Raw genomic sequence first — 12,658 nt, 5'->3', positions numbered from 1 at the left:
TTAGGATTAATGCTAATGCACTACTTGGGTCCACCAAGCTACAAAATCAATGGCGCTTTGTTGAAAATAAATGTAGTTTTGTGACAAGTGAGTATAAATGTCAGGCCGCTAGTTCCCCTTTGCGGCTCCCCTCCCCCAGCACCTTACCCAGCAGCAGCCAGGAAAAGGAGCTGCAGGCAGACGTGTTCTCCTCAGGGGCCAAGCACGATGCCCTGCAGCGGGGATAACAATGTCGCGTTTGCTGAGCAGGACTCGTCCCGGGTGCCTCGGAGGGAAAGGCGTTCTCCGCGCCGAGGGAGGCGAGAGATCCGGGGTGTGGATGCACGGTGCCCAGCGGCCGGCAGGGGGAGGCATTGCCACACAGCGGGGCCCCCGCTGTCCCGGGCGAGAGCAGAAGGGATGGGAGTTACTGCTGCTGGCTTTTCCCCATTTGCCTCGATCGGCTCGGACGGGCGTTAATAAGCTCCCCAGCCCCTGTTCTATGGAAGGGCCTGCACGTTTGGGCGGCCCAGAGTGCAATCAGTATGGCAACAAAGGAGGGCTTGTGTGCGTGTCTTTGCTCTCCTCGGCAAAGGGCTTACAGACTAATGGGATTCCTCAACTCTGCACGGAGCTCTCCTTCCCCAGAGAGGGGCCCCAGAAACAGTGGGTGCGTGTCCGATGGGGAACAGCCCCTACCCCCGGCCATCACTGTTCATAGCGTTCGCTAGGATAACTGGCGACGGGCCGCCCCATAGCCTCGCCTCTTCTGAAGCCTTAAAGCAGAGCAGCCGGGAGCCACCCCACTGTGCTGAAGGCAGAAACCCTTCAGCTTGCATGGAGGAGCCGCGCCGTGCGATCTTTCGCCCAGTGCTAATACCGTAAGGGCGACGAACCTACTCCGCTCTGACCGGCAGCAAATACCCAGTCCTTTGGTGCGTGGGTCTCCCCACCCCCTTTGCAGCCCGTGAGCGCACACAGCTCATTCACATGGAGCTGGCGCGGCCCCGCCTATCCACGCTCATCCAATTGGCTCCTCGCCCTGCGGGGCCGAGGGGAGGGAGAAGCCGTCACCGGCGGTGATTGGCGGGACCCTTTGCACAGCCCAGCCTTTCGGAACTGCCCAGCAGCTGTTGCTGGAACTTCCGGATCTGTGACGTTCTGTCCTGCCCGGCTCCTTCTGGTCCGGCGGCTGCTCGCCTCGCCCATCCCCCAGGAACGTGCCAGGCAAATCTGCCGCCATGCGCCAGTCAGCCCGTGCCCACGCCCCTTTACATGTGTCTGATTGATCCAGCTGAGGAACTGCGTACCAGGAGCCTCTAGTTATAGCCACACTGGGCAGCTCACAGGTTAAGCTGTTGCCTGGACTTCGGTGACACATACGGAAGATAATACTAGAGATAAAAGAGTGAGTTTCCTTTTTACGGTATCGTTTATACAACGTCTACTCACTGCAAACTCAGGGCGCATCTCCAGCCATTTTAAAACATCACAACTATTTAAAGCAGCCTACCAGACATTTTAATTGAAGAAAAGATTAGCCTCACTGCAGTGCAAACGAAGGTTGAAGTTTTTACATTGTAGCATGTACTGTACCTACTGCCTGTCTGCACCTATATGCCTTCTTCTCTGTTGCGTGATCTGCGATTAATCTGCTCTGCTTGTGTAATGTTTGTATCTATATTGTTAAATCCTTATCAGAGGAAAAACTGGATATTCCTGGATCCTGTCGATATTTGGCCCCAAGCCTGCTCATGCGGGGGTGAGGGAGAGCGGAGGGAAGACGGCAGTTCATGCATCACCGAGCATGAGCGCTGCAAAAATCCGGATTCAGCAGCAGGAGCCTGATGGAGCCAATCAATTTTTGGCCCTGAACTCCCCAAGTTCTATTGCCTCCATAGAAAACAAGTCTTTCAGCTCTCACTGCAGCAAAAAAACGCTGGACCCTAACATAGCGCGTGAGTGCCGGTAAAACCCAGAACTCAACCCACCCATATGCATCCCTGCTCAATAATACCGCAGAGACAGCACCTGGAGCCTGCTGGATCCTAGCATTTCGGTTTTGATTTTTTTTAAGCCCCGAAGTTGTACTATCAGAATAGTCGACACATATTTCTCATCATACTTAACCAGAAAAATACACGATCAGACTCCTCCTGGGTACAAGAATAATGCAAAACACATATACAGCACCTGAGTATTGGCAGATCAAGCACAATGTTGACCACAAACCTATATTGTACTGCATAGAGACCAAGTCTTAGTCCACTATGAAAAGCTCATGCACCCTCCCACATGAACAATCTAGCATCTCCATTTATCCATTTTTCCACCTTTTAGATAAATAACGAAGGGAGCCTTCTTTTACCTCAGATAGATCTATCCAGTCTAGCTAATGTATCCAATGCACTGAGTGTCAAAACAGTCCAGGAGATTTAGACACATATTAAAATGTGATAAGATATGTATCTCAATTCCGTAGACTGCTTTGAAAATCTTGGTCTAGAGCTGATCAGCTAAAAACACAAATAATGAGATCATCGCCATTTGACCGACCAGTTCACTGTTAAATTTCAGTGTCATGGCGTAAAATTGGGCTGTGCTTAGAATGGTGAAGATGTGTGATATGGTTTCACCGAAATGCAACGCATCCAGTAAAGACTTGTCTGATATAAAATGATGTCTAAACTTGATGTCTCCCAGAAAAGGGATGGGGGCAAGGGGCAAATAAGAGGCTGCTGGATCCACGTATATATTTGGGTGCACCACGGTTCCCATTTGCCTGTGCAATAGAAGTAGCTACAGGGGATTTGGGAAGGGAGGGCCAAAAAGTGCTTGGATTCTGTAGGCTCCGTGTGCCAGCTTTGGCATTTTGTTCCTCTACAGGGATACCCCGGGGTCTAGATTTTTTTGGCGAAGTAGGAGAAGCTCCACATGGTATCTATTCAGGTATTCACATATGGGGATTAGGACGCAAATTTTAACTGGATCCAGCAGCTGCCATTTGCGGGTATTGCAGCATTTCTGGTGTGGAATGCCTAAGGGTCCGAACTTTGCTTTGGGGCGGGACCAATGGTTGAATAGGGGATTCTTTTGTTCGTCCCGCGCTACAGTTTTGGGGGGATTGGGCCAAACAGTGGCAGGAATCTCTGGGTAGCTCCAGCTTTGCATCACTGGTGCGAGGTAGAAGTTGGGACGAAGGCGGCTCTGGAACGAGTGCCGAGTACACCGAGAACAGCTGTTTATGCATATAAGGTGGGCGTGGCGGGGGAGCCTTGCCAAGGGCTGTCCATGCAAATGAAGGGGGCGTGGGGAGAGTGTAACTCGGAGCCCCGGAAGAGCGGAGAAACCCCATATAAAAACTACTGGGGACATTTCCCAGGCAGAACTACTAAAGCTCCAGAGACAGCAGCACCCGGGGCGGCAGGGCACAGCAGCTCAGCTCAGCGCAGCACGCGGTGCACAAGTAGCCAGGAGAAGCAGAAAGCAGGGCAGATAGCTGCTCCTGGGTCGGGTGCGCTCCCAGGCTGGGCAGAGGCGCAGCGTCACTTTGCTGTCTCCATCAGGCAACTCTTCCCCCCACCCCAGGTGATAAAGATCGGAGCGATCTCTTCCTTTGGGTGGGCAGGCGGGGTGGGTGAGTGTCAGTGTGAGTTGGATCCCAGGGGGTCTGCGTCTATAGACACTGTGCCTATGGGTGGGAGCGGGGGGCTGCAGCTAACTCGGCTGTTAGGCGCTGGGGAGAGCGAAAGCCCCTCTATGATGCATTGTCGGAGCGGGTCTAAAGGGCTCACTGGGCATGTCAAACCCTGCGCTCATTGCTTGCTTTCCTGTTCCGTTAAGAGCGAAGCAAGGAGACATCTCGCAAAAGGGACGTACGAGGCTCCCGAGAGGAAACGGCTGCGGACCATGGCTGACGATGAAATCGCCCGCAGCCCCAGCAGCAGCTGCAGCGGGAGTGGGAATTGCACGGGCACTTGCGGCGAGAACCCTCATTGCAACGTGCTGAGTTGGGAACAAGTGCGGCGCTTGGATCGCATCCTGAGCGAAACCATCCCCATACACGGCCGGGGCAACTTCCCCACGCTGGAGATGCAGCCCCGGCAGATCGTGAAGGTGGTGCGGAGCCGCCTGGAGGAGAAGTGCATTGGGGTCCGAGACGTGCGACTCAATGGTTCAGCAGCCAGCCACATCCTGCACCAAGACAGTGGCCTGGGCTACAAGGACTTGGACCTCATCTTCTGCGCAGACCTCAAAGGGGAAGCCGAGTTTCAGACTGTGAAGGACGTGGTCTTGGACTGCCTTTTGGATTTCTTACCTGACGGAGTTAACAAGGAGAAGATCACCCCGCTTACCCTCAAGGTAAACCTGCACTTGTCCAGACACACAGCCAAGGGAAGCAGTACCTTATAACAGTGGTGCCCGGGGGGAGGCAAGGGTGTCATGAAATTGACACCTACAACATGTTTTTAAAAGTGACTCCTCTGTCATTTTAAACCCCAGGTGAACCAAAGAGAGGCTGATTTGCAGTAAAGCGATCAGGGCCATACATACTGAGCTAATGAGAAGGAGGAGCCAGGATTAGTGAACTTTTTCCCCCTTGCATGCATCTGAGGAAGTGGGTATTCACCCAGGAAAGCTCATGCTCCAAAACGTCTGTTAGTCTATAAGGTGCCACTGGATTCTTTGCTGCTTTTACAGATCCAGACTAACACGGCTACCCCTCTGATATTTTTTTCCATTTGTGTCATTACAGTTATTGGGTACATTTACTTAGAAAGTTGGAGTTTACAGAGCCTTATTTTAAGAATCACTCAGAGGGATAGAAGCATAGTTTAAAAGGATCATAAGCTCATTGAACATTTATATGTATCTGCAGGGAAAATACTCTTTGCAGTGAGCACTTTTCCCAGACGGATGGAGAAGCTGTACGTTTTCTTGTTTTAAACAGAAATTCTTGTCTTAAACAGGCTTCACTTTCTGAGTTTATTATAGTTAATGCCAAATAGCTTATGTCAAATGGCATATACCTATTTTGTCTGTTTTGGGGGCATTTTTTAAAATTTGGGAGTGTTTTGGGGGAGCTGTGCTGAAAGAACAAGCTTTGATTAGTTTGAAAATGTAGAACATATATTTTTTGTGGTGCCTATAGAAATGCTTTTGTATTATATTTTAATAGTGATCTTCCAAATCCCCGGGAAAGATTGTATGTGTGAGACAGAAAGAGAGTGTCTGGGCATATATGCAATGTATGCCATCAATTTTGTTACCTGTCTTTCCCCATATATATAAGTGCTTTTAAAAAAAAGGTTGCAAAAGTTGTTCCTGACATGGCACAATCCCATAAGGAATACTGCTCCCATCACTCCTTGCAGCTACTGTGCTGCCACCACTTATGTTAAATATGTCTCCTTCAATTTTTATCCAGAGTTCTTAAAATAGTCTGCAAAAAGCGGGCACAGGGTGGAGATGTGAGAGAATGCAAGTGAAGTCTGTGATGGGGAATTGCTTGTACTGGTTTCTTCATCTGCTCGTTTTGTCTTTCAAATTATAGGAAGCTTATGTGCAGAAAATGGTAAAAGTGTGCAATGATTCAGACCGATGGAGTCTCATTTCCTTGTCCAACAACAGTGGCAAAAACGTGGAGCTGAAGTTTGTGGACTCTCTGAGGAGGCAGTTTGAGTTCAGTGTAGACTCCTTTCAAATCAAATTAGACTCTCTTCTGCTTTTTTATGAATGCTCAGAGAATCCCATGACTGAAACTTTTCACCCGACCATCATTGGTGAGAGTGTCTATGGGGATTTCCAAGAAGCCTTTGATCACCTCTGCAACAAGATAATTGCCACCAGAAACCCAGAAGAAATCAGAGGAGGTGGTCTTCTTAAGTACTGCAACCTTTTGGTAAGGGGCTTTAGGGCTGCCTCAGAATCTGAGATTAAGTCCCTTCAGAGATACATGTGTTCTAGGTTTTTCATTGACTTCTCAGACATTGGAGAACAGCAAAGAAAGTTGGAGTCTTACTTGCAGAACCACTTTGTGGGATTAGAGGACCGCAAGTATGACTATCTCATGACCCTTCATGGTGTGGTGAATGAGAGCACAGTGTGCCTGATGGGACATGAGAGGAGACAGACTCTAAATCTTATCACCATGCTGGCCATCCGTGTCCTTGCTGAGCAAAATATCATCCCCAATGTGGCCAATGTCACCTGCTATTACCAGCCAGCCCCATATGTTGCAGATGCCAACTTTAGCAATTACTATATTGCCCAGGTTCAGCCGGTATTCACCTGCCAGCAGCACACATACTCGACTTGGTTGCCCTGCAATTAAGGACAGTTTTAATACGGCTGGTGGGGAGAACATTTTCTAACAAGCAGAAAGGGGTGATACGCTCCTTAAAATGGGGTGCTTTGTGCAATGATGATCTGCTCTAGCTTTCAAGTTTGGTAAAGCTTGTGGTTCTTATAAATTATGTGAGCATGATCTAGAACAGAAGCCGAAATAATTGGATTCTACCCCAGAGCACAAGAGGCCTGTCATTAAAAGCAAATCGCTTCCCCTGAAATAAACAAGGGAGGAATGCTTGATGACAATATGGGTTGGCAATACCTGCTCCCATAGCTTTGGCATAGAGAAGGTTGGAAAGCCTTTTTTTAGAATGGGATCTGCAAAGGGAGAATATGAAAAAACCCACAAAAAACAAAACAATTTGCTTACATATATTCAGGAGTTAAAAGTAGAGGCATGAAGCAGAGATAAGTTGAAATAAAATGTATATTGGAATTACTGCCTTTGGGACTTGCAACAAGTGCTGTCTATGGGATGATTGTGTAGAATGTATAGCTTGCTTGAATAGAATGCTTTAACAGAAACAGCTTGCTCCAAATGAACAGTAGGAGATTGGTACAGTTATCGTAAAACCAGAAAAAACACATGATAAAGTCCATATTTCAAGTTGCATGCTGCTTCACATTTTAAAAATGTGAAAAATGCAAGAAAAACAGGTGTAGCAAACAAAATATGCTCAAGGACCAAAGATTTCACAAATAAGTTATCCAAGAAAAGGAGATACAGTAGAATATTAAAAGATGTTACTATATTTGTACACACCAATGTTAATCAAAAGTGCCTGATGCTTTCAGAAAATTTGAAGTGAGAAAAATATAGTTTTGTGGTTTTTACCGTGCATTTTGTTTTATCAGGGACACAAGAAGACAAAAAACAAACAAACAAAAAACCAAACCAAACAAAAACAAACAAACAAACAAACAAAAAAACCCAAGCTTGTGAATCAGTGGTGGAGAAAATGCCCTATTTTTTCCTTGGCAAATACTTGTATAAAGTTAATATTGTCAGTGTGATGTTATCATAGGTACGTGTGTGTGTGTGTATGTTTGTGTGTGCATGTATGTGCGTGTGTATATATATACATATATAGAGCAAATTATATATATATATATACACACCGTATATCCACACACACCATATATATATTAAATGTGGTCTAGGAAAATGTAGCAATTAAGGAATGTTTAAATAAAGTACTGTGTGTTTTCCAGTTTGCAACAGGATGTCATAGGACAGTGAGCACCTTGCAGTGAATTTATAACCCACACCTGAAAATTTGCAGTAAATGAACCAGTCAGGATTAAAGTGGGATACAAATAATGTCTTTGGTTGCAAGAACAAAGATTACAGTAATTCAGTGAGTTGCTTGTGAGCCATAATAATTCCACAAATGGATAAACATTTGATTAGTTGATATTTTTCACATTTTGTACTGTAATACCATTTTGACATTTAACCCACTAATTTTGTGACTGCATACCTCCATGATGTATAATTCAGTGGAACGTGGATCAAAGATAGGCTATTTAAACCCCCTGACAGCTAAAGAATATTGTATTAGTTGGTCATTTGAACACTAATTGTTAATATTTAAAGGAATATTTTAATAGAATGCATTATGCATTCCAGGACCACTAGAATTTAGTAAATGTGAAATGAATCCTTTTTAAGAGTGTTGCACGGTTGCTTAAAATTATATTTTATATATATATATTATATATATTTTTATGCAAATATTAAACATCTTTGATCTGGTTGTCACACTGCATTTACAAGTTTAGTACTGTACTTTATTTAAATGGAATCACTTTACATTGGAAATATAACTATTCACTTTTGTTTCCTCACCCAAGAGACCAGTGGGCGGGGAGGGAGAAGAAATCGACCGTTTCACTATTTTCACTTCAGAGACATCTCTTGGGGGAGGACTTGTTTTGAAATTTTAGTGCAGTATTTTCTGCATCATTTAAGTTTCAGGTAAAGGAAGATTATGTTTAGAAATGTGTGTTTGGAAAGGGAACTGTTATCCTGGAAGTTTGTTCTCCCCTTGTCATTACAGAGCTATTAAGACAAGTTTATTTTTGCTGCCCTTTGTACTTTTATCTTTGAAGGCAAATTTAACAGGAACCTGATTTGTTTACTGAAGCACCTTTCCTGTGACTTCTTCAGGAAATGTAAAAGCTATTTCATTGCCACTCATTGTGTTTACTTGGGAGTCCTTGTCCCCACCTTCTTCTCTTTTCTTCCTTCCTTCCCTCCCTCCCTTCCACATTGGCTGCATTCTGTTTCTCTCTCTCTCTCTCTCTCTCCTTGGTCAGGGGAAGGCCTTTCTTGATTAATTATGAAAAGGAAGGGTTTGTTTCCCATGGCCTATTACTTCAAGCTGTAGATCAAGACTGTGATGTACTTGTCAAACCCAGAGCATTGCCTGTAGCTGTCTGAAGCTAAGGGGAGGGCTGGGGAAATAGGATCAGCTGGTAATGTGGTATGTCCTCTCTTACCACAACTATTTGCAGCGAATAAATGAGTCATCCACTATTTAAAAGGGTTTGGGGATCTATAGCTGTGCCTCAACCACAAAATGCTGATAATACATGAGACAATGTACTTTTCCTTTGGAGGGCAGACTTTTTCCATTGCTTTTTTAAAAAAAGTTTTGATTTATTTCCTCTTTCAGCTGAAATTTTATTACTTTTTGTGATTGACAGCAGCTGTTCATCTTGTAGTACACGCAGCAGGGCTCAGCCTACTGCACCTTTCAGCATGCACATTTTGATACATACAGTATGTTTTAGGATATATCATATAGGTATTAGACCTATTTTGCATATGTAAATGAACAAATGGTGGAACTGGCAGGGCTTTGTTTTCTCTGTGGCTGGTAGTTTAAATGGTGTCTGATGTTAGTGGTGGGAAGGAGCCATGAGTTCAGGCCAAGAGTAAAATAAGAACATCTTTTCAAAGCGGGATTGCTTCTGTGGTTTGCACACCTTCCCCTTCATAAAGTCTGATTTTTGTTTTTCTCTCTCTCTTTCTTTCTCTCGCTTCAGAACACTACTACTTTTACAGGAAAAAAGCTCTTGGTATTCTGTAGGCTTCACTTTCCGATCCAATCAGCCATTTCAGCTTAGAACTTGCTGAAGAAACAGTACCCCCTTTAAAATGCTGAACTGATTAATAAGGTTGACCTGATTATAGTCAAACTGCTGTGTGACAGTTGGATTTATTGGTAATCAACAGGGAGCTAAACTTGTTTTAATATAAATATAATGAAACATCTAAGAGCTTTGAAATCAGATTATTTTCTGATATGTATAAAACCCCCAAAATGTAAGAACTTTCTCTTAAAAATAGAAGGGAAAGTAAAAACACCAGTGAGATCACATCATATCTTTCCGAACTCCTTTTTTTGTGTGTGCTTTAAAAACAATTTGTTGCTTGTGTTACACAAAGCCCTTCAAGCAAAGCTTAAAAACACATCTTGTTAAATGTTCTGCATATGAAGCGTATTATGTTGGAGGCTCATGCCAGTTCAAAAGAAGCTTTTTGTTCCGGTGTTGTTTCATTGAGAAAATGAAGTGTGTTAGGTAAAACTGCAGATATAAGAAAAGGAAAGAAAATGTAATGACATATTCAGCATCTATTTGAATATACTCTTTTGTATGGTTTTCTTTTAGCAGACAATTTCCACTGCAAGAAAGAAAATCTTGCTGTTGTAATAATGGCTTGCTAACAAGTAAATAGCGAAAAAAGGCCTGCAAATTTCAATACAGCTTGGCTGAAGCACTGCAAACTCTTGCAGTCTGTAGGAGGCTGTGCACATTTGATCTCCCTCAGAATTCCATACAACAGTTGCCTTCTGTGAGGCATCCTGTTGCAGCAAATTGCTCCTTGGATTGCTCTTGTGGAACATTTTGACTATAGGCTCTGTCACAGACAGAAAAAAGAGCTGATGGAAAACAGACTCTAAGAGCTGAAGTGTTTGCATCAGTGCTAGAGGGAACAGATTGTGAATTTTGTTTACAGCATCCAATATTTGGATTTTTTTTGTAAATAAAAAGAAGTTATTTTTTTCTATTGATTTGTGTCTGCTGTCTTCAGTGTCTGAAATAGCTCTGGCCTGTTCCTAATGAATACCGACTAGCTTTCATTTAAAAGGACAAGGACAGCACTTTTCTGAGAAGCGCAGCATTCAGCAGCTTTCTGATTGGAGCACAATAAATTTTAAAAAGTCCTGCCTTCTGCCAGCCAATTTTGACTGGGTTCACTCAGCTACGAAAGAACTTAGCTGGCTGGAGCCAAAAATACTTGGCAGAACACTGATGGAGCAATGTAAATTACCTTAAAATCCAAACCCCATCGAACTAGCAATTCTGAAGAACCAGAATCTCAAAAAATTATTTGCCACCTTTCCTGGACCCTTGGGTGAGAATATTAATAATATTGAACACTTATATAGCACTTATCATTTTCAAAGCAGCACACAAACATTAAGGCCTAGATTCTGATGTCCAATAGTACTTTACTCCTCAAATGCTCCCATTGATTTCACTAAAGCAACTTGCAGAGTTGGAGTAAAGGTATCAGAATCTTCGCTTGAGTAATAGAACTTCTGTGTGTGTTGGAATCTACATGCCCATTTGATCTGGGACTCTGAATCAGTCTGTTTATTTCCCCAGATTCTACATTAACTCTGTTTTCCTCTCTTATGATGCTGTAACTGTCAGTTGAGGTACTTCGTTTGCCATGTTTGTGGTAGAGAACCTTTGGTAATGAAGGCTGATTTCCTCAAAAGACACTTCAAGGGAATATAAAATATTAATTGACAATGCTAATGGCAGTACTAGGTTTTAGTGTACGTCCATTATCGCAATTCCCCTCTCTCCCCTCCCCCTTTTTAAACCAGACTGACCCTTCTATTAAAAAGTGTTGACTAGAGACTCTTCAGTACATTAACTGTTACTACACTCCCCTGTACACGGCTCCCTGCTTGGAAGACTCAGACATTTAAGTGCTTGCCTGAATGTGCTTTTTGTAATGATGAGTGAACCTACATTCCCTTTTAAGAAAGTAAACTCAGCTTCTGGGAACTGCTAATTTTTCCAGGCACATGAACAAACACCTGGCTGAATGGTAGGCTCATTCTGCATAGTACATCTCTTTCTTTAACTGCTCTGTGTGTGTAAAGTGATTAGCAGGCTGCACTGACGACTCCGATGGTGTATGGGAGGGGATTAGCTGGGCCTAAAAAACTGCACTGCATTTTTCCAAAATTAGAGGGGAAATGTGGCCTGAGGCTCACACTAGTATTAAACCATGAGGCTCCAGCAATTTTCAGCCAGTCAGGGAATTAAGGCTGGGATTATCAAGGAAGTGAAAGGGGTCAGGTGCCCAATTCCTACCAAATTTTCCTATGAGCTGGACTCCTAATTTCCTTACTCAGCTTTGAAAATCTAAGCTTGAATGAATTCTATTCTACTTTTGACTGGGTTAGTGTCTCCTCTCCTCAAATAGTACTTTAGAGATGGGATCATAAATTAAGCCTACGGCAGACTTTAAAGGGCTTAATTCTTCCTGTTGAGTGCTATGTTATTGAGGGTATTGGGTTTTTTTTTTGTTTTTTTTTTTGGTGAGTGGAAATGTGGGACCATTCAAAAGACTGTGGAGTAGGGGAAGGAAAAGTTTGAGTAGAGTTTGATGGGTTAAACTGGGAAACAGGAGCATGGCTCATGCCATCACCCTGCATTTCCCCACCAACAGGAGAGGAGAGGGCAATTTCAGTAATAATATTCTACAAGTTGCCCTGGCTACAAGCTCACTTGAGAAAAACAAACACAAAGATTTCTCGAGGCATGAAGCTGAGCCTAGGTCATGCCCAGTTCCTTGCTTGTCAAGGAAACATACAGCCCCTGCAATGAAGGGTTTCATGACTTTGGGAATAAGCCATTTCCAACCTCAATTACTGACTGTTCTCATCAGGATCCCCTATGCAAGCTATATATTGATTTTCCAGAACATCATGTACTCCTCATTGTTGCCAGGAGTTTGTGGGGATCTGGTCATGTCATCATAAAACTGCCAAAAAGCTGCATTTTTTTCTTTTTCAGTAAAATTCAATATGTTTGGCTGCGTTCACTTCTGCAAATCATACTGTATTGTTCTATACAGTAGTAGTAGAACCTACGTGTTGCTGGAGCTGTCAGTTATAGGCTTTTTGGCGTGTGTCAGAAAGAGTGCAGTGCAAGGTTTTTGACGTTCAGATAAACAATAAGAGCACCATGAGTCAAATCTGCGTTTCAGTGCTGAGACTAACACTAACCCGCAAAG

At 43.8% G+C, this 12,658-nt stretch overlaps 1 protein-coding gene across 2 annotated transcripts; it reads left to right on the top strand.

Annotated features, from left to right (window-relative positions):
* Positions 1 to 1,181: 1,181 nt before the first annotated feature.
* Positions 1,182 to 10,067, top strand: TENT5A (terminal nucleotidyltransferase 5A). Of its 2 annotated transcripts, none has more exons than XM_030555808.1 (3): positions 1,182 to 1,387; positions 3,823 to 4,341; positions 5,534 to 10,067. In XM_030555808.1, the coding sequence occupies exons 2-3, from the start codon at positions 3,889 to 3,891 to the stop codon at positions 6,311 to 6,313; spliced, it is 1,233 nt and encodes a 410-aa protein (XP_030411668.1). In that variant the 5' UTR covers positions 1,182 to 1,387; positions 3,823 to 3,888; the 3' UTR covers positions 6,314 to 10,067. The 2 variants fall into 2 exon arrangements, with proteins under 2 accessions (XP_030411668.1, XP_030411667.1); XM_030555807.1 differs by lacking the exon at positions 1,182 to 1,387 and adding an exon at positions 3,320 to 3,567.
* Positions 10,068 to 12,658: the final 2,591 nt, after the last annotated feature.

This window comes from Gopherus evgoodei, chromosome 3 (genome assembly GCF_007399415.2).
Source record: "Gopherus evgoodei ecotype Sinaloan lineage chromosome 3, rGopEvg1_v1.p, whole genome shotgun sequence".
Lineage (NCBI taxonomy): Eukaryota > Metazoa > Chordata > Testudines > Testudinidae > Gopherus > Gopherus evgoodei.
The sequence above is the reverse complement of the archived record's forward strand: the minus strand, read 5'-3'. Positions and strand labels throughout refer to the sequence as shown.

What these genes read in the sequence shown, in the direction of transcription:
- TENT5A (XM_030555808.1), top strand. Translation starts at nt 3,889, where the DNA reads ATGGCTGACGATGAAATCGCCCGCAGCCCCAGCAGCAGCTGCAGCGGG. An exon ending in TCACCCCGCTTACCCTCAAG is followed by an intron (nt 4,342 to 5,533) that starts GTAAACCTGCAC and finishes TTCAAATTATAG; the next exon opens with GAAGCTTATGTGCAGAAAAT.